We start from the raw sequence: 23,213 nt of genomic DNA, 5'->3' as shown, positions 1-23,213 counted from the left end.
CGAGGTTTTGTTTTCTCGATTTGGCAGTGTAGGTTCGTTTTATATAGTTAAACGATATTAGGCTTTTCTGTTAGTGATCCTGTATATCTTACTCTTAATACCTTTTGGTAGTTATTTAGTTATAAGTTTAATGCTTGTTTTCTTTTTGAAATGTTACTAAAGTATTATATTTTAAAATGGTGGATTGTTTTCTTCTTCTCCCCAGAATCCTTGCTGTTTCTTACGTCATTTCCGATCATTTATATTTGAAAAATTAATATAGTAATATAATCTAATGTTTGATGTTCTTTGAAATATGAGTAGGAAGGAACTATTCGATGCTTTTAATCGCTTTAACATTTTTTTTTACTGTTATAGCTAGTTTTTACTTTTTTCCATAAGGGTGGTGTCTTTTTTTTGATAAACATATTTCTGTTGGGATGCCTTCCAGAAAGATGTGGTTAGGTTTAGTCTTAGATTTAGCATTAGTCACTGTCTGGCTTTTTTCTGGGTTTTTGTGGGAAGTGGGTGGTATTTTTCCTTTTATTCCTTTTCATTTTTTCTTTTTAAACGGACGGACCAGAAACTACCAAAATGTCTGAAATGTCGTAATTTCCGGTTCCTCTTTGGACCCTTTTTCCTCTTCCGGGGTCATGAATCTCTACTCTGGTTAACCCTTTACATACTTTATACTCGAGCTCATTATGATGGATAAGACTATCAATTTAGTTTCTTGGAATACAAATGGTTTAAACCACCCGATTAAACGGAAGAAAATTTTTAAAGTATTCCATAGGATGAATGCTCATATTATTTTTGTACAAGAAACTCATGTCCGGAAAGAGGGTAATCAACGTTTCTTTAGATTCTGGAAGGGCTAACAGTACCATACGAATTCACAGGCTAAAGTAAAAGGTGTTTCTATATTTATAGATTTGTCAATTTCATTTATGCACTATGAGACGTTTTCAGATTCTAATGGCAGATTTTTGTTGATTACTGGCTTGCTATTTAACAAAAAAGTTGCTATGCTCAATGTTTATGCCCCAAATGTTGACTGTCCTGATTTTTTTTTAAGAATCTCCTCACATCTCTTCCTAACTTAAGTGACTATATGCTGATTATGGGTGGTGATTTTAATTGTTGTTTAAATCCTTTGATAGATAGATCCAAGTTTAATCAAGCACTTCCGAATAAATCGGCTACCCTTATTAACTCTTTTATGACTGACTCTGGAATCTCAGAAATTTGGAGATTCTTATATCCGAATGACAGAGAGTTCTCATTTTTTTCACATGTACATCAGCACTATTCAAGAATTGACTACTTTCTTATTGACTCTCGATTAATTCCTTTTGTTACGGGTTGCGAATATGATTCTATTGCTGTTTCTGACCACGCATTTCCATCCAGGGGGTCAGTGTGGACATGGTGGAGGATTACAAATACCTGGGGATACGAATTGACAATAAACTGGACTGGTCAAAGAACACTGAGGCTGTCTGAACACTGAACGTGTCTGATATAAGCTGTTGGTCTAGCCCTGTTTTGCCTTTTTTTGGATTTTTTTTCTTTTTCTTTTGGGGTTTTTTTGTTTATATATTTTTTTTCTTTTAATTTCTTTTTTTAATGTTTAATCTCATTATGAGTTTGGTAGTCTTTTATATCTATGTTACTTAAAATTCATTTTATATATGCTGATGAACATTTTTCCAATCTCTTTGTACCAACTTGGTTATTGAGTTCATAATTTTGAAAAAATTAATAAAAAGATTTAAAAAGGAAGTCATTCCTGCCTATGGCCATCAAACTTTACAACTCCTCCCTTGGAGGGTCAGACATCCTGAGCCAATAGGCTGGTCCTGGACTTATTTCATAATTTACTGGCATAATTTACATATTACTATTTACATATTACTATGGTTCTATTACTATTTATTATTTATGGAGCAACTGTAACGAAAACCAATTTCCCCGGGGATTAATAAAGTATGACTATGCAATTCAATACTTTAAAGGTATTTTAGGGTAAGAATAAAATATCAAGTAATTTGTGTTACAGTAGAGGAGACAAGATGAGGGGATGTAGGTTAAGACTTTATTTTTAATAGGGAGCCTGATACGTGCTGCATTAAATGCTAAAGTAACTATTGCTCCATGCTGTCAAGAATTGAGGCACAATTGAACAAGGAAAAGAATCTTTCATGGAATAATGAGGGAAGAGTGCTATTATTTGAAGTTGGTTACTTTTCTCTGCACAATATTAAAGCATAGGACAATGCAGCACAGGAATAAGCATTTCAGCCCACAATGTCTGTGCTGACCATGACTCCAAATTAAACTAAGCCTATCTGCCTGCATGTTCAAAAGGTTCATTTATTTGCAAAGTTTGTATCCATATACAGCTCTGAGATTCGTCTTCTACAGATAGCCACGAAACAAAGAAAGAACATGAAAGATGTTCAGAGAGAAACATCAAACTCACCTGCCCCCACACAAAAAAGAACGGCATCCCGATCAACCCCCAAATCCCCTCCCTTCACACAAAATGCAACAAGAGCATCCTCCCCATCCTCGCACAAAATGCAACAAGAACATCAACTTCAAATTCCCCTTCCTCCTGCACAACAAAACAGAAAAGGAACAGGCGAGAAACAATGTATATAAAAACCATAAGTCTGAAGAAGTCCATAGTGCATAAACGCAGAACCGCATAACATCCTCCATCATCGAGAGAGAGACCAAACGAGCACAGAGGCCTACCCACCTGCCACAGTGAGCCACACAGCGATAGGCTGCTCACTAATTTCTTCTACAGTGGTGATCAAAAGGCAGGCAGTTGGCGCTTAACTCTTGCTCACCTTCCACATTGGCTTCAATGTCTGTCTCAATCGTCCTCGATGCTTTAATTGATGAATAATGGACGTTTTAATTGATGAAATGGAGTCAAACATTGTCTCTAAGTTTCTTTGCATCAGGTACACACTTGCTTCACATAATCAGGGAGGCAGCGAAGTGCTGCATCTCTCGATCGATTATTCCAGACTGTAAATCGTAGGCTCTGACAGCTCCAGAAAAACATTTAGATGAAAAACATCTGTAAAAGAAGTAAAATAGACATTTTTGTGGGCTTCCTGGAAGATGTTGATGGAGAGAGTGTTGTACACTGGCGCCACCTTGAGTGGATTTTGTTCATGTGATCCCTATCCATCCACTCCTTGACTGTTCACGTGCCTGTCGAAATACCTCTTAATTGTCACCCTGGCAGCACATTCCACACACCACCAACCTGTGCAAAGCGAAAAAATAAATGCCTTGAAAGTAAATTTTACTCCTCTTACCTTGTATTTATTTCCTTTATATTTGACATTTCTACTCTGACCATCTACCCTAGCTATGCCACAGCCTCCAAGAGTCCAGAGAACATGTGTTTGCCCAATTCTGCTTGAAGCTAATACACTGTAATCTTGGTGAGCTTCTGTACTATATCTAAAATCTCTGGATTCTGTTCATTTTTTTTTTGTTGAATATTTCTAGTGTCTAGTTAATAGTCGTTGAGGACTACAATACAGAAACAGGCTATTCTAGTCTGTACTAATCTGGTCTTCTGCCTAGTCTCATCTACCTGCACATGGAACATAGCTTTCCATACCCCTTCCATCCATGTGCCTATCCAAATTTATCAAACTCACATCCACCACCTCCACCACTGGTAATTTCATCTACACTTGCACCATCCTGATTGAATAAAATCCCCCTCAGGTTCTCCTTAAATTTTACCTTTCACCCTCAACCTATGACCTCTAGTTGTGGTCTCACTAAATCTAGGGGGAAAAATCTGCATATATTTGTTCTACCTTTCCCCCTTGCAATTCTATACAAGATATGATGTTGAGGCTGTATAAGGCAGTTGTGATGCGACACTTATAGTATTGTGTGCAGTTTTGGGCTCCTTATTTTAGAAAGGATATACGAATGTTGGAGACGATTCAGAGAAGATTCACAAGAATGATTCCGGGAATGAAAGGATTATTGTATGAGGAATGTCTGGCAGCTCTTGGGCTGTATTTCCTGGAGTATAGGAGAAAGAGGGGGGAATCTCATAGAAACACTCCGCAATGTTAAGGCCTGAACAGATTGGATATGGCAAAGTTATTTCCCATGGTAGGGGAGTCTAGGACAAGAGGGCACAATCTCAGGATTGAAAAACATCCATTTAGAACAGAGATGCGGAGAAATTACTTTAGTTAGAGGGTGGTAAATCTGTGGAATTTGTTGCCACGAGCAGCTGTGAAGGCCAAGTCATTGGGTGTATTTAAGGCAGAGATAGATGGGTTCTTGATTAACCAGGGCGTCAAAGGGTATGGGGGAGAGGCAGGGGAGTGGGGATGACTGGAAGAATTGGATCAGCCCATGATTGAATGGCACAGCAGACTCGATGGGCCGAATGGCCTGCTTCTGCACCTATATCTTATGGTCTAAAATTGGATATTACTCCTTGATCCATTGGTTGGAGCAATGAAGTGGTGCTGGGTGGAGGGTTAAACCACTTCGGGAATGCAGATCTGAAGCATGTCAAGATTCTCAGGGTGCCCTGGGGGCATTATCAAGCACCAGCAGTGCTTTAGGTTCAAGGTCCTGCTCCTCAAAATCTTCAAAAATGTGAAAGAAACCAATTTTGGAAAACATCAATCAACACCCAGGCTTTCTTGTTTGATTTCCAAATCGCTAGTAGACCTGACTGTTACAATACTTTTCATTGCTCATGGTGTTTCACAGTGATACACAATCATAGGCTTTAACTTAAAGTCTACTTTAGCACCGCCTCCTAGCAAGACAGTTAACCAGTCCTTTGCAGCCTTGAACCCAGATGCATGTTTCTCTTCGTAGAAAACCTACAGCACAATACAGGCCCTTCGGCCCACAAAGTTGTACCGAACATGTCCCTACCTTAGAAATTACCTAGGGTTACCCATAGCCCTCTATTTTTCTATGTTTGTACCTATCCAAAAGTCTCTTAAAAGACCCTGTCGTATCCGCCTCCACCACTGTTGCCGGCAGCCCATTCCACGCACTCACCACTCCCTGCGTAAAAAAACTTACCTCTGACATCTCCTCTGTACCTACTCCCCAGCACCTTAAACCTGTGTCTTCTTATGGCAACCATTTCAGCCCTGGGGAAAAGCCTTTGACTATCCACACGATCAATGCCTCTCATCACCTTTTACAGCTCTTATCAGGTCACCTCTCATCCTCAGTGGCTCCAAGGAGAAAAGGCCAAGTTCACTCAACCTGCTTTCATAAGGCATGCTCCCCAATCCAGGTAACATCCTTGTAAATCTCTTCTGCATCCTTTTTACGGCTTCCACATCCTTCCTGTAGTGAGGCGACCAGAATTGAGCAGAGTACTCCAAGTGGGGTCTGACCAGGGTCCTATATAGCTGCAACATTACCTCTCGGCTCCTAAATTCAATTCTACGATTAATGAAGGCCAATACACCGTATGCTTTCTTAACCACAGAGTTAACCTGCGCAGCTGCTTTGAGTGTCCTATGGACTTGAATCCCAAGATCCCCCTGATCCTCCAAATTGCCAAGAGTCTTATCATTAATACTATATTCTGCCATCATGTTTCTCTTCTCGGGAGATGAAAGTAGAAGAAGGCATTCTTTTCCAAAATAGGCCACATTGAAGATAAGCTCAGGAGGATGATCATCCTTCTCACTGATGGCCTTCAGTGTTGCAGGGAAATCCTGGGCTGCCTTGCTGTCTGCACTAGCCGCTTCACCAGAGACACGAATGCTGTGGAGGTTACTACACTGTTTAAATCTATCAAGCCAAGCTCTGCCGGCTGTGAATGCTACTGACCGTATCTTCCTCTCCTTTTTGAATAAGATTGAAGATGCTTCTTGCCTTTTCCATTATCATCAGCTGGTTTAGGGGCATATTTCGTTGTGTTTGGTCATCCATCTGTATATTCAGTCTGTTTTCTTGAGAGTGACTGCAATTGCAGTAAACATTCAATCAGCCAATTAGAGTGCTTTGCATATACTCTGGAGTACTTACAGCCAATTACTTATTAGTTTACACTCTGGCTCCTTGATCGAGTCATCTTTGGTAATGATAACTTTGAGGTCGTCGTTGCAGAAGCTTTTATCTTGTCTACATTTTTTATAATTGTTCTAATTGTTGAGGTAGCCAATTTCAAAGGGGCACCACCATCAACCTGCCGCTAAGCGGCTCCCAAACGCCATATCACTTGCAGTTTCATATCCATGCTAATCTTAGATGTACTATCAGCACTGGAAGTTGCAAGCCATTTTCCGGACATTGTGGATGAAAAAAATGGAATAAATTGGTGAGAGAGCAAGAACGTTTGCACACGTGGGGGAGGCAGAGCGTGAACTAATACGTGATTGGCTGTAAGTACTCCAGAGTATATGTAAAGCACTCTTATTGGTTGATTGAATGTTTACTGTAATGGCAACCTCTCTTGAGAAGTTAAGTGTTGTTTAGAATGAATTGTCATTCTTTATAAATTTCAATAAAGAATTGAATGACTGCGTTGCAACGAATCAGCGTTTGACAAGGTAGTGTTTTGTGGTGTCTGAGCGTACTCTGCTCTCTCACCTGTCCTTTGAGAAAGAGTTCCAAAGTCTCCTGATGCTATAAGAGAACATATTTCACCACCCTTTGTATTTAAACGGTGATGATTGGTTGTAGGTTTTCTCAGGAGAGAAACCATTCTCTTCTACATGCTCTATTGAGAGCCTGAGGATGTGAGCAGGCCTGGCAGAAGGGTCAGGAACTTGAGGACTTACAGTGAAAGTGTTAGTATAGTGGTTATGTTGGGAGATTGGAGTTTGATTCCTGCCACTGTCTGTAAGAAGCTTGTATGTTCTTCTCATGAATGTGTGGAGTTTCCTCCCACAATCCAAGCATGTCCGGGTTCGGATTAGGAAATTGTGGACCTGCTACGCTGGCGTCAGAAGCGCAGTGACACTTGTGTACCCAGAGCATCCTCACTGATTTGATGTGACACAAATGGCACATTCCACGGTACATTTCGATGTAAGTGTGACAAATAAAGATAATCTTTATCTTTGAATGGCAAAAGGAATGTAGATCAGGGGAAGAATATGCAACAGTTAGAGTTTGGCATCCAGTGCCAGAGAGTGGGGAGGAGGCAGCTCCAAAAATGAGCTGCACAAGTATGAGACAGGCCAAGTGTGCAGGCCTATGGGGAGATGCACTTTGATAAAGTCACTGCAGAGTTAACCTGCTGATTCCTACCACCCCCAAAACCCCAAACCCCAAACCAGTGTGTGCACGTTGCGATCCCACTTGGTCCGCGTGTCCACGCTGTGATCCTGTATCCAGCTGGAAATGAGAGGTTTGCTTTTAAAGGGTGCGGCTTCCTGACTTGCATCTTCCATCTGGAGCTGGCAGTTTTGACTGCCAACAGTCTGTTGAGTATCGTTGGCAGTAAGTTTATTTAAATGTCATTTACTTTAGCCACTTTTCATTAGTGTCCCTAAACTGGCAGGCCGCAACTTCAGTGAAATATTTATAAGTGGTTTGGTGACTTGTTCTGAGATCTCCATCCATTTGATGTGATTTACAGAAGGAGCCCTCTCCATGTGTGCTGACTGATGAAATATGAGTTGTGATTCCTGCCCCTTGCACTGATGCCATCTCATTGAGTAAAGATGTTTGGAGTGTGAAGATTCTCACATTTCTGTTGGAAGAAGTATTGGGTGCTGTAACCATGACAACTGCTTTGGAGAATATCTACATTGAATTGAAGAGAGATCCATTTTCCTTCATCTGTATCCAAGGGTGGCATTTTGAAATAAAATCAAAGTGCTAGAACTCCCCAGAGGGCCAGACAGTGTCTGTGGAGGACAAAGCAGAGTTGATGTTTCGTCAGAATATGAGAAGTGAGAAAAGCCGTGCATTGTCATTTATTGTGTCGAACAGAGGCAGTGTCTTCCAGGTGACAAACGAGTTTTAATGCCACTTCAACTCTGTTTCCCATTCCCATTCGGATATGTCCATACATGGCCTCCTCTCCTGCCAAGATGAGGCTAAACTCGGGTTGGAGTAGTCTCCAGCCCCTTGGTATGAACATTAAATTCTCCAACTTCCGGTAATTCCCTCCCTATTCCAGTTTCACTCTGCCCCCTCCCCCAGCTGCCTTCTACCTCCCTCATGGTTCTGCCTCCTCCTACTACCCATTGTGTATTCTACTATTCCTTCTTCACCTTTCCTGCTTCCCCTCTCCCACCCCTTTACCTTTCCCCTTACTGGTTTTTCACTTGGCACCTACCAGCCTTCTCCTTCCCACCCTCCCCCCCCCACCTTCTTTATAGGGCCTCTGCCCCTTCCCTCTACAGTCCTGACAAAGGGTTCCGGCCCAAAACGTTGACTGATCGTTTCCACGGATGCTGCCCGACCTGCTGAGTTCCTCCAGCGTGTTGTGAGTTTTAATACCATTTAGTTAACGGATGTATGAGGGCTGAAGAGAGAAACCAAAACGCCACACTGGACACCATATGGAGCAACACCCAGAGGAGAATGCTGCAAATACCCAGGCAACCAAGCAGAGAGAGAATGTGTTACATCTGACTTTGCATCAGTTTTCATTGGAATGATACCAGAAAGCAAAATCGAAGCAGGAATGTAGGTGACTGGAAGCACTGCACAGAACAGAGCATTCCAGACTGGTTTTGCTTTCTCAGTACTAGGTGAGCACACGTTGATTCATAGAGATATTTGGTATGGAGACAGACCATTCTGCCCTGCAAGTCCATGCTAGCATATTTACACAGCTCCTACATTACATATCCTTCCACATTCTTGGTAGCAGGGAAGTGAACCTCCCAGCCTGAGGGAAGAAATCCCATGTGATGATCCCTGTCTGTATGTGGTCGTGTGCTTTCCTCCAGACAGATCATCTGCAGCTCACAAGGTTTTGCCACCCTCTTGGTTGTTACAAATTTGCAATCTTTCAGTCTCCACTCTGCCTGTCTGCTCGTCTGAGAGATTGAACCTCAGCTCTGTGGTGTACGGAGCAGCTCTGGTCACTGCCCCTCTGCATCTGAGACCTGCGGTGCATGGAGCACAGTGAAAAGATGGTTAATGGCTGCATGAGCCAGCTTCAGCTAAATCCTGCCATCCTGGGTACAGCAAGGATTGCTGAGGGGATCAGCACTGCCACAGACGGTGTAACAAGTGCTTTGTGCTGATGTCTGCCCAAGGCAGATAAGGTTTGCTAAGTATTTTCATGTGCTTTGTGGTCTGCAATTGGCTGGACTCAGGGTGTTGATTAAAGAAAGATCATGGAAAGCAAGTCTACACCATGTGCTTGATCTGCTTGAATCTCAGATACAAGTCCTTGCTGTAATATTTAAATTGCCTGGCAGCAATGTCTCAGATTGCAATGTCTGTGCAGAGGAACTCTTTCATATGTTCAGATCCTGTTGAGTGAAGAATTGAATTGCTGTGATCTTAGTAACGTCTGATTAAGCCTGGTACCCAAGGTGGAGCTAAGTAATTTTACAACAGCTCGATCTTTCTTTTGTCCTGTGTAGTAGCCCCTCCCCCATACCAGACAGTGATGCAGCCTGTCAGAATGCTCTCCACGGTACATCTATAGAAGTTTTCGAGCATTTCAGGTGACAAACCAAATCTCTTCAAACTCCTAATGAAATATAGTTGCTGTTTTGCTGCCTTTATAGCTGCATCAGTATATTGTGACTAAGTTAGATCTTCAGAGATCTTGACACCTAGGAACTTGAAATAGCTCACTTTCTCTACTTTTGAGCCCTCTACGAGGATTGGTTCATGTTTCCTCGTCTTACCCTTCCTGAAGTTCATAATCTGCTCTTTTGTCTTCCTGACATTGAGTGCCAGGTTGTTGCTGCAACACCACTTCACTAGTTGGCACATCTCGCTCCTGTACTGTACGCCCTCTCGTCTTTATCTGAGATTCTACCAACAATGGTTGTATCATCAGCAAATTTATAGATGGTATTTGAGCTATGCCTAGCCACACAGTCATGGGTATAGAGAGAGCAGAGCAGTGGGCTAAGCACACACCCCTGAGGTGCACCAGTGCGTATCGTCAGTGAGGAGGAGATGTTATCACCAATCCACTTGGATTGTGGTTAGGAAGTCGAGGATCCAATTGCAGAGGGAGGTTCTGTAACTTATCGATCAGGATTATGGGAATGATGGTGTTAAACACTCAGCTATAGTCAACGAACAGCATCCTGACATAGGTTTACAAAACCAGTGACTTCATTGGTAGCTATAGTATAACATCATGGTAACAGGCCCTTCAGACATATTCTCCATGTCATGTCTCGCATGCCTCCATTTTTGGCAGGACTGGAGAAAAAATGCTGAGGAATAGATTTAACAAGTTGGAGAGGGGAGAGAGGAACACATGGTGATAGGTGAAACCAGAGTGGGAGGGGATGAAGTAAAAAGCTGGGAAGTAAATTGGGAGGGAGGCGATAGGCGGGCAAGGAGAGAGGGAAATGGAGAAGGAGGGGTGGGGGGTATTACCGGAAGTTCGAGAAAGCTGGGAAGAGGTATTCCTCCACTGGAGCTGTGTAGAGTTTGACTCTGAGTGAAAGTGCTGAAAGACAGGTCACTGACATGTGTGAGGGCCAGCACACACATTTTTTCCCAGAGTAGAGATGTTAGATACCACAGGGCAGAGCTTTAAAGTGACCGGGGATAAGTTTAAACAAAGTTTTTTTTAAAGCGGACTGGCAGGTGCCTGCGATGTGCTGCCAGGGGAAGATGTGAAGGCAAAGTTTGAAGGGTATAGGGCAATGTGGAGTTTAAATTGGCATCATGGTTGGCACAAAGGTGGTGGGATGAGGGGCCTGTTGCTGTTCAATGTTCTGTGACTGGAGCTGGCAAGACAGAGGACAGTAGTCTCTACCTGAATGTGTCCTCATTCAGCTGTAGGTAAAGTGCTGAAGAGCCTGTGATTATCATTAGAGTGCCAGACAAATCTGTGCACCAGGTTAGCAACTTGTTCCGTGATGTCCCATCGCAGATTGTCTGAAATGTTATCCTTGACTCCTCTCCATCAATGAAAGCATATCCCCTGTTAAAGATTAATAAACGTTTTCACGCGGGCTTTGATATGAAGATCAATAAGCACGAAATGCTGGAGGAACTTAGCAGGCCAGGCAGAATCAATGGGTGTTTTGGGCTGAAACCCTTTATCAGATAGATACTTTATGGATCCTGAAGGAAATTACCGTGTCACAGTGGCATTGCAAATGCACATATACAAATATTAGAAGAAAAGTGGAAAAGAGGGAATCACTTTCCCCAGCTATAGGTTGATTCATTTTAGATCCTAATGGCCAAGGGTAAGAATGAAGACTGGGAAAAAAAAGAAGAGAAATCAGATTAAGAAGGTGGAGGGGAGGGAAGGAAGAAATACAAGGTAGTAGGTGATAGGAGAAACTAGGAGATGCGGAAATGAAGTAATGTGCTGGGAAGTTGATTGATGAAAGAGATAAAGAGCTTTAGAAGGGGGAATCTGATGGGAGAGGACGGAAGTTCACGGCCTTCTCTACTGCCGCGACGAGGCCACACTCAGGTTGGAGGAACAACGCCTTATATTTCATCTGGGTAGCCTCCAACCTGATAGCATGAACATTGATTTCTCAAAGTTCCAGTAATACCACCCCCACCATTCCCCATTTCTTTCTTTCTCTCCCTCTCCCTCTCCCTCTCCCTCTCCCTCTCCCTCTCCCTCTCCCTCTCCCTCTCCCTCTCCCTCTCCCTCTCCCTCTCCCCCTCCCCCTCCCCCACCTTATCTCCTTGTCTGCCCATCACCTCCCTCTGGTGCTCCTCCCCTTTCCATAGCTTTCTGTCCTCTCCTATTCTATACCCCCTTCTCCACCCCGTATCTCTTTCATCATTCAACTTCCCAGCTCTTTGCTTCATCCCTCCCCCCCCACCACCACCTTTTCATCTTTTTTCTCCAGTCCTGATGAAGGCCTTGGCCCTAAATGTTGACTGTTTGTCCTTGCAGAATGCTTTTTCAACTTGTGTTCCTTGTGGCTTTGCATAACAGAAAGTCACAAAACAGACAGTTTGTAGGGACACCAATGCCCAGTAACCAAGGGCTACCTGTTCTGTCCATTTCTGTCCTTTCATAAGCAATTATAGTTCAGGCGAGTTTTGCTGGCTCCAGGCGCCCCCAGATGGCAAGTGTCTGTCACTGTTCACTTACCCTGCCTGCTGGCTGCTCTGAACCAGCCCTTGGGAGAACAGTGGCTTGATTTTTTTCAACAAGAATTCTCAGTCTTTCTTTCAGATTACTTAATGGTCTTGCTGTTTCATGTGTGAACAGAAATGTGAAGAAATTTTTTTAGCCAGAGAGTGATGAATCTATGGAATTTGTTGCCACGGGCAGCAGTGGAGGCCAAGTCATTGGGTGTATTTAAGGCAGAGATTGATCGGTATCTGAGTAGCCAGCACATCAAAGGTTATGGTGAGAAGGCGGGGCAGTGGGACTAAATGGGAGAATGGATCAGCTCATGATAAAGTGGCAGAGCAGACTCGATGGGCCAAATGGCTGACTTCTGCTCCTTTGTCTTATGGTCTTCTTGAATTTCCCCTATTCTTATGCCAGTCTTCCCAGTGTGTTAGACGCTGATGATCACTGATTTTGACTGGCTGTCTTCTTGCCCCTTCCCACTTTGTAATCTCTGCCAGTCCATCAACTACAAACTCTTATACTCTGGAATAGCGTCCCTGAGCCCTTCTGCCTTGTGCACTCGTCTTTGTATCTCCTTTGCATAGCTGAGAGTCGGGGCTGATGCGCTGATGCCTTGGTGATGCTCCTTGGGTGTCACTCAGGCTTCTGATAAACTGGGTAGGACTGACAGGTCAGTGTTCCAGGGACTGATGAGTTTGCCATAGCAGAGGGTGATGTTTGAGAGGGAGAGAGTTTCACTGCTAGGGAGAACGTCACAGCAGTACTTAGAGAGGGTATCCCAGAGTGGTCCATTTCAGTAAGTCTTGAACATAGTAAAGGAGGTTCACTTTGATGGGATTGTCTTGGAGGGACCCCCCCATGGTCAGCAGGAATTAGAGAAGCAACTGTGTGGGCAGAATAGGGTAATAATCCTGGCTGATATTAACTTCCCTAACTGAAACTACTTTGGGGTAACAATTACGTTTTCTCAAGTAATATGTAGATGTCTTTTCTTGAGAGGGGGCTACATAACTTCCTGTTAGAAAATGAGGCTGGGCAGTCAGTGGGGAACACTTCGGGACCAGTCAACAAAATCATTTTAGTTTTAAAATAGTTATAGGAAAAAGTGGGGCTGATTCTCCTGAAGTCCTGAACTAGGACATTGCTAGTTTCTGCCCAATGCCCTCAAAATTTGCCAAGGTTGATTGGGAGAGGCTCATCACGGTAAAGAGGTGATATAGGAATGAGCTTGTGTTGAGTGAAGACTAAGGCTGGCAAGTATATGGGACCCTGGCTGATGAGGAATGTTGAAGGTCTGGTCAAGAAAAAGGAGGCATATGTCAAGTACAGGCAGTGTGATCTAATAAATTCCTTGCATTATAAGAAATACTGGAATACACAAGTAGGAAAGCAGGAGGGTTAAAAGAGGATGTGCTACTGCTTTGGCCACTAAGATAAAGGAGACCCCTAAAATATTGTAGAACTATATTAAGGGTTGCGCGGGAGAAATTGGTGGATTAACTCAGACTTGTGATTCTTGGAGTTAGGTTCATTAGAAGGGAGGTAATGAGGTGATCTGGGAGAAGTGCTATAGCAGGGGAAGGGAAAAGATCAGATGATGTTTCCAAGACTAACAGTGACAGTACGCAGAGTCCTTTATTGGTTGTATGTCACTGGGACATGATTAGGGCTGTGAAAGGCAAGGCCCTGTGTCCTCTTCTTGGTGCCTGTCAATGCTGGAAATTTTTACAAGCTTCTGAACATTCAGTATTTTCTTTGTATCTTCCCTCAACCCAAATGTTTTCCTCTCACTGAAATGTGAGAGCCATTTAGTTTAGAACTTACTGTGAAGACCATTGTGTCTAATTGAGTTTGAACTTCCCTCTTTCTGGAACCTTAAACTGAAGTCATTGGTTACTCTTGGTGGGATTCAGAAGTCTGCTGTGTGGGTAGGTGAAGGCGATGGACTAAGTGGCCTGTTTTATTCTTACCTTCAGGCTGCACAGTGTTTGTAATGTGCCCTATTTGTAGTTTTTAAATTATTTTCTGGAGGTTATAACTGGAAGACTATCAGTCCATCTGAGTCTGGGTGATGAGTAATCACAGTGTCTTGAACATTCACTAAAAGGTGAAGATTTGAGAAGGTTATATAAGTTGATAATGGTCTGTAGAATGGGATCCTGCTAACAGGATTGACTCATTATTGATAAACTAAGTATTGTGGGAGCTGAATATTTGGTCAACTGAAGCCATTTTCCCAACCGTTCCCATGGATTCCATCTCATCATTAAGGGCGAATGAGGTTTTTTCAAACATACTTTTAGTGATAACCGTAGCAACACACATCACAACACACAGAAGACATATTGGGCCGAGACCCTTCATCAGGACTGACTGTACCTCTTCCTAGAGATGCTGCATGGCCTGTTGCGTTCACCAGCAACTTTGATGTGTGTTGCTTGAATTTCCAGCATCTGCAGAATTCCTCATGTTTAGTGATAACCGTAGTGAGCCAACATTGGCCCTTTCTTGCTGACATGTGGGAAAGTGTAGGTGAGCCATCATCTTTGACCGCTGCAGAGTCTCTGGTGAGGGGGTCCACAATGACAGTTGGGTGGATGGGGGAAACTTCCATCTGTTTACTGTTCCCCATCCACCTTTCAGCTCCCAGGCACACAACTTCCTCCACTATGATAACTGTAGTTAAGTGAATGGAGCAACAGCCAATCTTTCGCTCCAGTTCTGAAACTGAAGAAAATAATACCAAATAAATTGAGACCAATTAAGATTCCCCAACCAAATCCCACCAAGCACTGGGTCGGTCCCCAGCCACAGTATTCAGGTGCATGCTCACGTATTTCCAAATGTGCTGGGGTTTCTGAAAGGGTGAGAATCAGGCAGCAAGTCATTCTTCTGTCAGCTGCTCCCACTCCTTTTTTATGACAAAGATGTTGAGGGAGATGGGCCCTCCTTATTTACTCTATTTAGCCCTCTGGAAATTCTGAAGTCCTCAGTCTCCACTCAGCCTGCTGTTCCAAAGAGAACAGCCCAGGGTTTCCAGTCTGTCATTATGGCTGCAACTTCCCCATGCTGGCATATCCTCTGTTTAATCGCACAGTAATATGGTGACCAAGATTGTGTGCACAAGTCAAGCTGGGGCCTAACTAGTGTTGTGGGTGTCAAGCATGACTTCGTATCTCACCACGGCCGTAGAGAAATTGAAATTCAAGTTCTAAATAAAAAACCTGGAATTGAAACATTTCAGTTTTCAGTAATGGTAACTGTGAAACAGTTGGATGAAATCCCACCTGGTTCAGGAAACAAAATCTGCCAAAATCAAGGTCTGTGACAGAATGCAGAAATGCAGGATGATTTGACAGTGGTTCTGCTGTTGGTGGTCGAGAGGAGGCGGTTAGACCCTTGTGTTGGAGATGTGTGATGTCACATTCAATGACTCTCTTATATTGTCATCTAACCTTACCCAACTACCTTCCTGATGAGCCCTCCCCCATCCCGGCTGTACCTGCCTCTCCTCCCCCTCCCCCTCCCCCTCCCCCCATAACCTCTATTTAAAAAAAAGGACCATCTTGTTTGTAAGTACCCATGTGTGGTGGAGAGTTAACATTTCTTCCAAGTTGTCATATTGCAAACTGAGGAACTGGCTCACGTGTTTCAGGTTATTTTAGCATTGTGATATTTTGCAGCTCCCTGCCAAATGGTCCGAACCTGGAAAAAGGTCAGTCTGCACCTGCTTCCACTTTCTGTGTTCTTTCCCTCACTATCGCCTCTTGCACTTAGTGCACAGGTTGGGTGCTGAGGTAACCTGTGCCTTGAACTGCTATGTTAAAGGCCCTGTTGAAGTATGTGTTTGTGTATTGTCACATACCCCGTGATGGGTTAAAGAACCAGCAGAGGTGGAAAACACCTTGGGGTCCGGTATTGCTATTAACTAATGGTATTTATTAGTAACTACGCAATACAGTAATATAATTCAGATAAATCAAACAGGTTAGCAAAGATTTGTGTGGAAATATAGAAACCAAGCTTCTTCAAGCCTAGGGGTAAAGTGATACAGTCTTACGGTGAACAGTCTTAAAGTTCAGTTCAGTTTGTGGTATTGTCAAGTAGTGAGAGAGAGAGAGAGAGAGAGAGAGGTTTGAGTCTTCAGGTGAGCTGATGTCGTCGATCTTCCCGTTGTCCTCCAAAATCCTTTAGAAGTCACCGAATGTGACCACAACAAAGGGGACCGTTCTTCTGTGGTGGAATTATCAACCCAGGTGAGGGTTGGACACTAATAACTCCCCACCGATCACACCTTTCCCACACTGCAAGAGCCACTGATCGAACCTCCAAAAACCCACCTTTCTGCGGGTACAACAAAGCTCATCCAGTGATCAAAACCATGTGTCTGTGTGTCTATCTGCTGACCTTGTATTTATCTCACCATGCTGAACACCAGCCGTCCATCAAGTAGCTCCTCCCTTCTCTGTAAGAACACAGAAACTGGCAGTGTCCTTGCAAAAGTGTAAACACGCTGCAGAGACACCATCTCAAAGCAGTCTTCACCTCTCTCTCTCAATAACAAGGTGCTTGTATTGAACAACTCTCTTTTTTTAAAAGCACAGTTTATAGGGATAATTCAGAATTCCGTCACAGTATGTATGGGTAGGGTTTCTGACCTTCACTCCAGAGATTTAAACCCACTCCTTGCTCTTGTAGTACAGGGCTGTGCTGAATTTCTCTAGCAACAATACTGCCGGCTTCATCAAGTGCAATGGCTATCTACATTAGTCCCATTGGCCTGCGCTGGACCTGTATTTCTCTACTCCTTTCCTATGTGACAGGTACCTCTTAAACCCAGAACGTTATCTGCCTCGACTACCACCTCCACCAGTTTGTTCCAAGTACTCACCACTTTCCCTGTGGAAACTTGCCCTCAGATCTCCTTCAGATTTCTTTCCTCTCACCTTAAGCCTGTGACCTCTAGTCTAGACTCCCATGCATTGTGAAAAAGATTCAGGTAATCGATCCTATCTATGCCTCTCCTAATTTTATAAACCCTTGAGACCAACATTCTAGTCAAAATGAACTCTGTCTTTGGACTAGGCTTACAAAAGTCCCTACAGAGACGGCAGATGAGAGTGTACTTGTCTAAAGCCACAACATGATCTAGATCGGATGGAGAAGTGGGCCAATGAATGGCAGGTGGCATTTAACACGGACGAGTGTGAGGTGTTGTGCTATGGGAAGTTAAACCAGGGCAGGACTTGCACAATAAATGGCAGACCCTAGAGTCTATTGTAGAACAGAGGAATCTCGGCTTACAAGTACATGGTTCTCTGAAGGTGGCAACACAGATAGACAGTGTGGTGAAGATGGCGTGTGGCACACTTGCCTTCATCGGGCAGGGCCTTGCCCCAGAACTCTACACTGTAAAACCAACGGTACTGTTCCATTGCAGTGTGCTGCTTGGTCTCTGCTGACCACCTTTGTCACAGGTCAGAGCTGTGTGTTCCATTAACAGTGTCAATAATTGTGTTGGGTTAAGCAAGCTGGAGGAATTTGTGGGGACATGGTTTGGTGGAGGCGTACATTGTAGCCTTGGTGACAACACTGAGCACGTTTCATGTTCCCTTGTACAGGAGACGGAGGAGATCTTAGCAGATGTGCTGAAGGTGGAGGTGTTCCGGCAGACAGTTGCCCAGCAGGTTCTGGTCGGAAGTTACTGTGCTTTCAGTAACCAGGGAGGTTTGGTTCACCCAAAGACATCCATTGAAGACCAGGATGAGCTGTCCTCCCTACTCCAGGTTCCCCTGGTGGTAAGGCCTGTTTCTTCCTTCCTTCTCCAAGCCATTGTATTGTGGAGCCCAATTAACCATTGATAAATTATCAGTTAACTGTGGATCATCACCCATTAACCATTAAGTGTTTGAGAGCAGCCTTCAGTGTCTTCATCAAACAGCGGACAGTGTTGCCATGGGAGAGCTGGTCCCAGCTGAAAGATCAGTATGAACCTGGCATCAAACAGGGCGGTTTTACCGCGGGTCAGCTGGTCTTGGCTGACAGGTCCATATGGACCTGACACCAAACAGGACAGTTTCGCTACAAGAGCTGGTCAGTACGTTCACCATGGATACGTGGTGTGAGCTCTGCTGCGCAAGGCCACGTAGAACTGACTTCAGCACTTTGCCCTAGCAGCACCCAACATTATCAGACTGGTTTAGTGTCTGGACGGGGGTGGGGAGGAGAGGAGGCTAGCTCAGGCAGCCTTCACTGCCACCTATGATCCAATGGTTTTATGTGATCAGTGAAGTCTGTGTAACACCGTCAGGCTGAGTGTGAGTTACGGTGGTGTGTCCCAATGACACCCCTCGTGTGTGTCTTTCTACCCCACCTCACCCTCATTCCCAGTAACTGGACATGTGTCCCGGTCATGCCCGTCCACTGCATGTACGTTCACCAGACTCCTTCCCACTGTGGATGGACGACTGAATGATTGTTTTCTGGGGCCGTGTGACCGTTGTCCCCTGGGTCTGGAGTTGGGCGGCTGCAGAATTCCTGCTTACTGTACCTGCTGCTGTGTTTCAGGCCGGTACCGTGAACCGTGGCAGCGAGGTGATTGCTGGAGGTCTGGTGGTGAACGATTGGTGCGCTTTCTGTGGGCTCGACACTACCAGCACAGAACTGTCTGTCATTGAGAGTGTTTTCAGGTTAAATGAAGCACAGCCGAGTGCAATTGCAACCAGTATGAGAGATTCACTAATAGAAAGGTGAGTAGTGATCTGGCTAAATGGACAAGTGACACCTTACAGTCTTTAATATTAATGCATTTTAGTTTGTTATTTATCTGTGATCCACCTGTAGATTTTATCCTTACCTTCATAAGTTACCGTGTGTTTTGTATGTTCCTGAGCCTTACTCCCTGGTTCAGAGAAACTTTGCCTCATTTCTATAAACATTGTAAGGTTTATATAGGTGTGTGTGTGTGTGTGTGTGTGTGTGTGTGTGTGTGTGTGTGTGTAGACAGAGAGAGACACACACACAAACACCACCCCCACCCCCACCTCAGAACTGGGCTGAGAAGTTGCAGATGGAGTTCAACTCAGGTAAGTGTGAAGTGGTTCATTTCGGTAGGTCCAATTTGAGGACAGAATATAATATAAATGGTAAGACTCTTGGCAGTGTGAGGGATCAGAGAGATCTTGGGGTCTGTGTCCGTAAGACATTCAAAGCTGCTGTGCAGGTTGACAGACAGTGTTGTTAAGGAGGCGTATGTTGTGTTGGCATTCATCAGCTGTGGGATTGAGTTTAAGAGCCGAGAATTAATGTTGCAGCAGTATAAAACCTTAGTCAGACCCCACTTGGAGTACTGTGTTCAGTTCTGGTCACCTCACTACAGGAAGGATGTGGATACTATAGAGAGAGTGCAGAGGAAATTTACAAGGATATTGTCTGGCTTGGGGAGCATGCCTTATGAGAATAGGTTGAGTGAACTTGGCCTTTTCTCCTTGGAACGACAGAGGATGAGAGGTGACCTGATAGAGGTGTACAAGATGATGAGAGGCATTGATCATGTAGATAGCCGGAGGCTTTTTCCCAGGACTGAAATGGCTAACATGAGGGGTCATAGTTTTAAGGTGCTTGGAAATAGGTAGTAAGGGGATAGAACATAGAATAGTACAGCATAGTACAGGCCCTTCGGCCCACATTGTTGTGCCGACCCTCAAACCCTGCCTTCCATATAACTCCCCACCATAAATTCCTCCATATACCTATCTAGTAGTCTCTTAAATTTCACTAGTCTATCTGCCTCCACCACTGATTCAGGCAGTGCATTCCACGCACCAACCCCTCTCTGAGTAAAAAACCTTCCTCTAATATCCCCCTTGAACTTCCCACCCCTTACCTTAAAGCCATGTACCCTTGTATTGAGCAGTGGTTCCCTGGGGAAGAGGTGCTGGCTATCCACTCTATCTATTCCTCTTAATATCTTGTATACCTCTATCATGTCTCCTCTCATCCTCCTCCTCTCCAAAGAGTAAAGCCCTTGCTCCCTTAATCTCTGATCATAGTCCATACTCTCTAAGCCAGGCAGCATCCTGGTAAATCTCCTCTGTACCCTTTCCAGTGCTTCTACATTCTTCCTATAGTGAGGCAACCAGAACTGGACACAGTACTCCAAGTGTGGCCTAACCAGAGTTTTATAGAGCTACATCATTACCTCGCGACTCTTAAACTCTATCCCTCGACTTATGAAAGCTAACACCCCATAAGCCTTCTTAACTACCCTATCCACCTGTGAGGCAACTTTCAGGGACCTGTGGACATGTACCCCCAGATCCCTCTGCTCCTCCACACTACCAAGTATCCTGCCATTTACTTTGTACTCTGCCTTGGATTTTGTCCTTCCGAAGTGTACCACGTCACGCTTCTCCGGGTTGAACTCCATCTGCCACTTCTCAGCCCACTTCTGCATCCTATCAATGTCCCTCTGCAATTTTCAACAACCCTCTACGTTATCTACAACACCAACCTTTGTGTCGTCTGCAAATTTGCCAACCCACCCTTCTACCCCCACATCCAGGTCATTAATAAAAATCACGAAAAGTAGAGGTCCCAGAACCGATCCTTGTGGGACACCACTAGTCATAACCCTCCAATCCGAACGTACTCCCTCCACCACGACCCTCTGCTTCCTGCAGGCAAACCAGTTCTGAATCCACCTGGCTAAACTTCCCTGGATCCCATGCCTTCTGACTTTCTGAATAAGCCTACCGTGTGGAACCTTGTCAAATGCCTTACTAAAATCCATGTAGATCACATCCACTGCACTACCCTCATCTATATGCCTGATCACCTCCTCAAAGAACTCTATCAGGCTTGTTAGACACGATCCACCCTTCACAAAGCCATTCTGACTGTCCCTGATCAGACCATGATTCTCTAAATGCCCATAGATCCTATCTCTAAGAATCTTTTCCAACAGCTTTCCCACCACAGACGTGAGGCTCACTGGTCTATATTTACTCGGACTATCCCTACTACCTTTCTTAAACAAAGGGACAACATTCGCCTCCCTCCGATCCTCCGGTACCATTCCCATAGACAACAAGGACATAAAGATCCTAGCCAGAGGCTCAGCAATCTCTTCCCTCGCCTCGTGGAGCAGCCTGGGGGTTATTCCGTCAGGCCCCGGGGACTTATCCGTCCTAATGTATTTTAATAACTCCAACACTTCCTCTCCCTTAATATTAACATGCTCCAGAACATCAACCTCACTCATATTGTCCTCACCATCATCAAGCTCCCTTTCATTGGTAAATACCGAAGAGAAGTATTCATTGAGGACCTTGCTCACTTTCACAGCCTCCAGGCACATCTTCCCAGCTTTATCTCTAATCGGTCCTACCTTCACTCCTGTCATCCTTTTGTTCTTCACATAATGAAGAATGCCTTGGGGTTTTCCATTACCCAACTCGACAAGGCCTTCTCATGTCCCCTTCTTGCTCTTCTCAGCCCCTTCTGAAGCTCCTTTCTTGTTTCCCTATATTCCTCAATAGACCCATCTGATCTTTGCTTCCTAAACCTCATGTATGCTGCCTTCTTCCACCTGGCTAGATTCTCCACTTCACTTGTCACCCATTGTTCCTTCACCCTACCATTCTTTATCTTCCTTACTGGGACAAGTTTTAACACCTTGCAAGAGATCTCTAAACATCGACCACATGTCCATAGTACATTTCCCTGCAAAAACATCATCCCAATTCACACCCACAAGTTCTAGCTTTATAGCCTCATAATTTGCCCTTCTCCAATTAAAAATTTTCCTGTCCTCTCTGATTCTTCCTTTTCCATGATAATGCTAAAGGCCAGGGAGCAGTGGTCACTGTCCCCCAGATGATCACCCACTGAGAGATCTATGACCTGACCCGGTTCATTACCTAGTACTAGATCTAGTATGGCATTCCCCCTAGTCAGCCTGTCCACATACTGTGATAGGAATCCGTCCTGGACACACTTAACAAACTCTGCCCTGTTCAAACCCTTGGAACTAATCAGGTGCCAATCAATATTAAATTCACCCATGATAACAACCCTGTTATGGGGTCAGTCAGGATGTCAGGGGTAAGTTTTTCACACAGGGTGGTGGGTGCCTGGAATGCACTGCCAGCGATGGTAGTAGAGGCGATACAATGGAGTCTTTTAAGAGACTCTTAAATAGGAACTTAGTAAAATAGAGGGCTATGCGATAGGGAAATTCTTAGCAGTTTCTAGAGCAGGTTACATTGTTGGCACAACATTGTGGGCTGAAGGGCCTGTAATGTTCTGTAGATTTCTATGTTCTTACATATATATAGTGAAATGACAAACTTGACCAGAGGAAGAGACCAAAACGTGAGCTGTGTCACATGCTGAGGTATGGTCTTGTTTGTCATGTTGAAGTAGTCAGTGCTGGAGTTGTCTCTCGTTTCACCAATCCTACGACCAGGCCCATCTGTCACCTCAGCAACACTTGCCTGCACCTGCCCACACCCCTCTGCCTTGACAGAGAGAGTATTCCCAACAGTCACCATCCCTCTGTCTCACACACCCAGCTCTGACAGGGAGAGTATTGCCAACAGTCACCATCGTCTGTCTTGTACACCCAGCCCAGCTCTGACAGAGTGAGTATTCCCAACAGTCACCATCCCTCTGTCTCTCACACACAGCCCTGACAGGGAGAGTATTGCCAACAGTCACTATCATCTGTCTTGTACACCCAGCCCAGCTCTGACAGAGAGAGTATTCCCACCAGTCACCACCCCTCTGTCTCGCGCACACAGCCCTGACAGGGAGAGTATTCCCAACAGTCACCACCCCTCTGTCTCGCACACCCAGCCCTGACAGGGAGAGTATTCCCAACAGTCACCATTGTCTGGATTGAATGGCCGAGCCCCTGTCCTCAAGCCTGTGACCTACGGCCAGGATAAGGTGCCACACATGAGGCTGCCGAACAAGA

At 44.5% G+C, this 23,213-nt stretch overlaps 1 protein-coding gene across 1 annotated transcript in view; it reads left to right on the top strand.

Moving 5' to 3' along the window:
• eif6 (eukaryotic translation initiation factor 6) overlaps positions 1-23,213 on the top strand; it is a 103,046-nt gene that overhangs the window by 72,782 nt on the left and 7,051 nt on the right. Inside the window, exons 4-5 of the mRNA XM_072250348.1 lie at positions 17,857-18,033; positions 18,803-18,984. Coding sequence (XP_072106449.1) covers positions 17,857-18,033; positions 18,803-18,984 — 359 coding nt within the window. The remainder of the gene's footprint in view (positions 1-17,856; positions 18,034-18,802; positions 18,985-23,213) is intronic.

The sequence above is a fragment of the Mobula birostris genome, unplaced genomic scaffold (genome assembly GCF_030028105.1).
Source record: "Mobula birostris isolate sMobBir1 unplaced genomic scaffold, sMobBir1.hap1 scaffold_283, whole genome shotgun sequence".
Taxonomy (NCBI): Eukaryota; Metazoa; Chordata; class Chondrichthyes; order Myliobatiformes; family Myliobatidae; genus Mobula; species Mobula birostris.
This window is presented reverse-complemented; position numbering and strand designations above follow the sequence as displayed.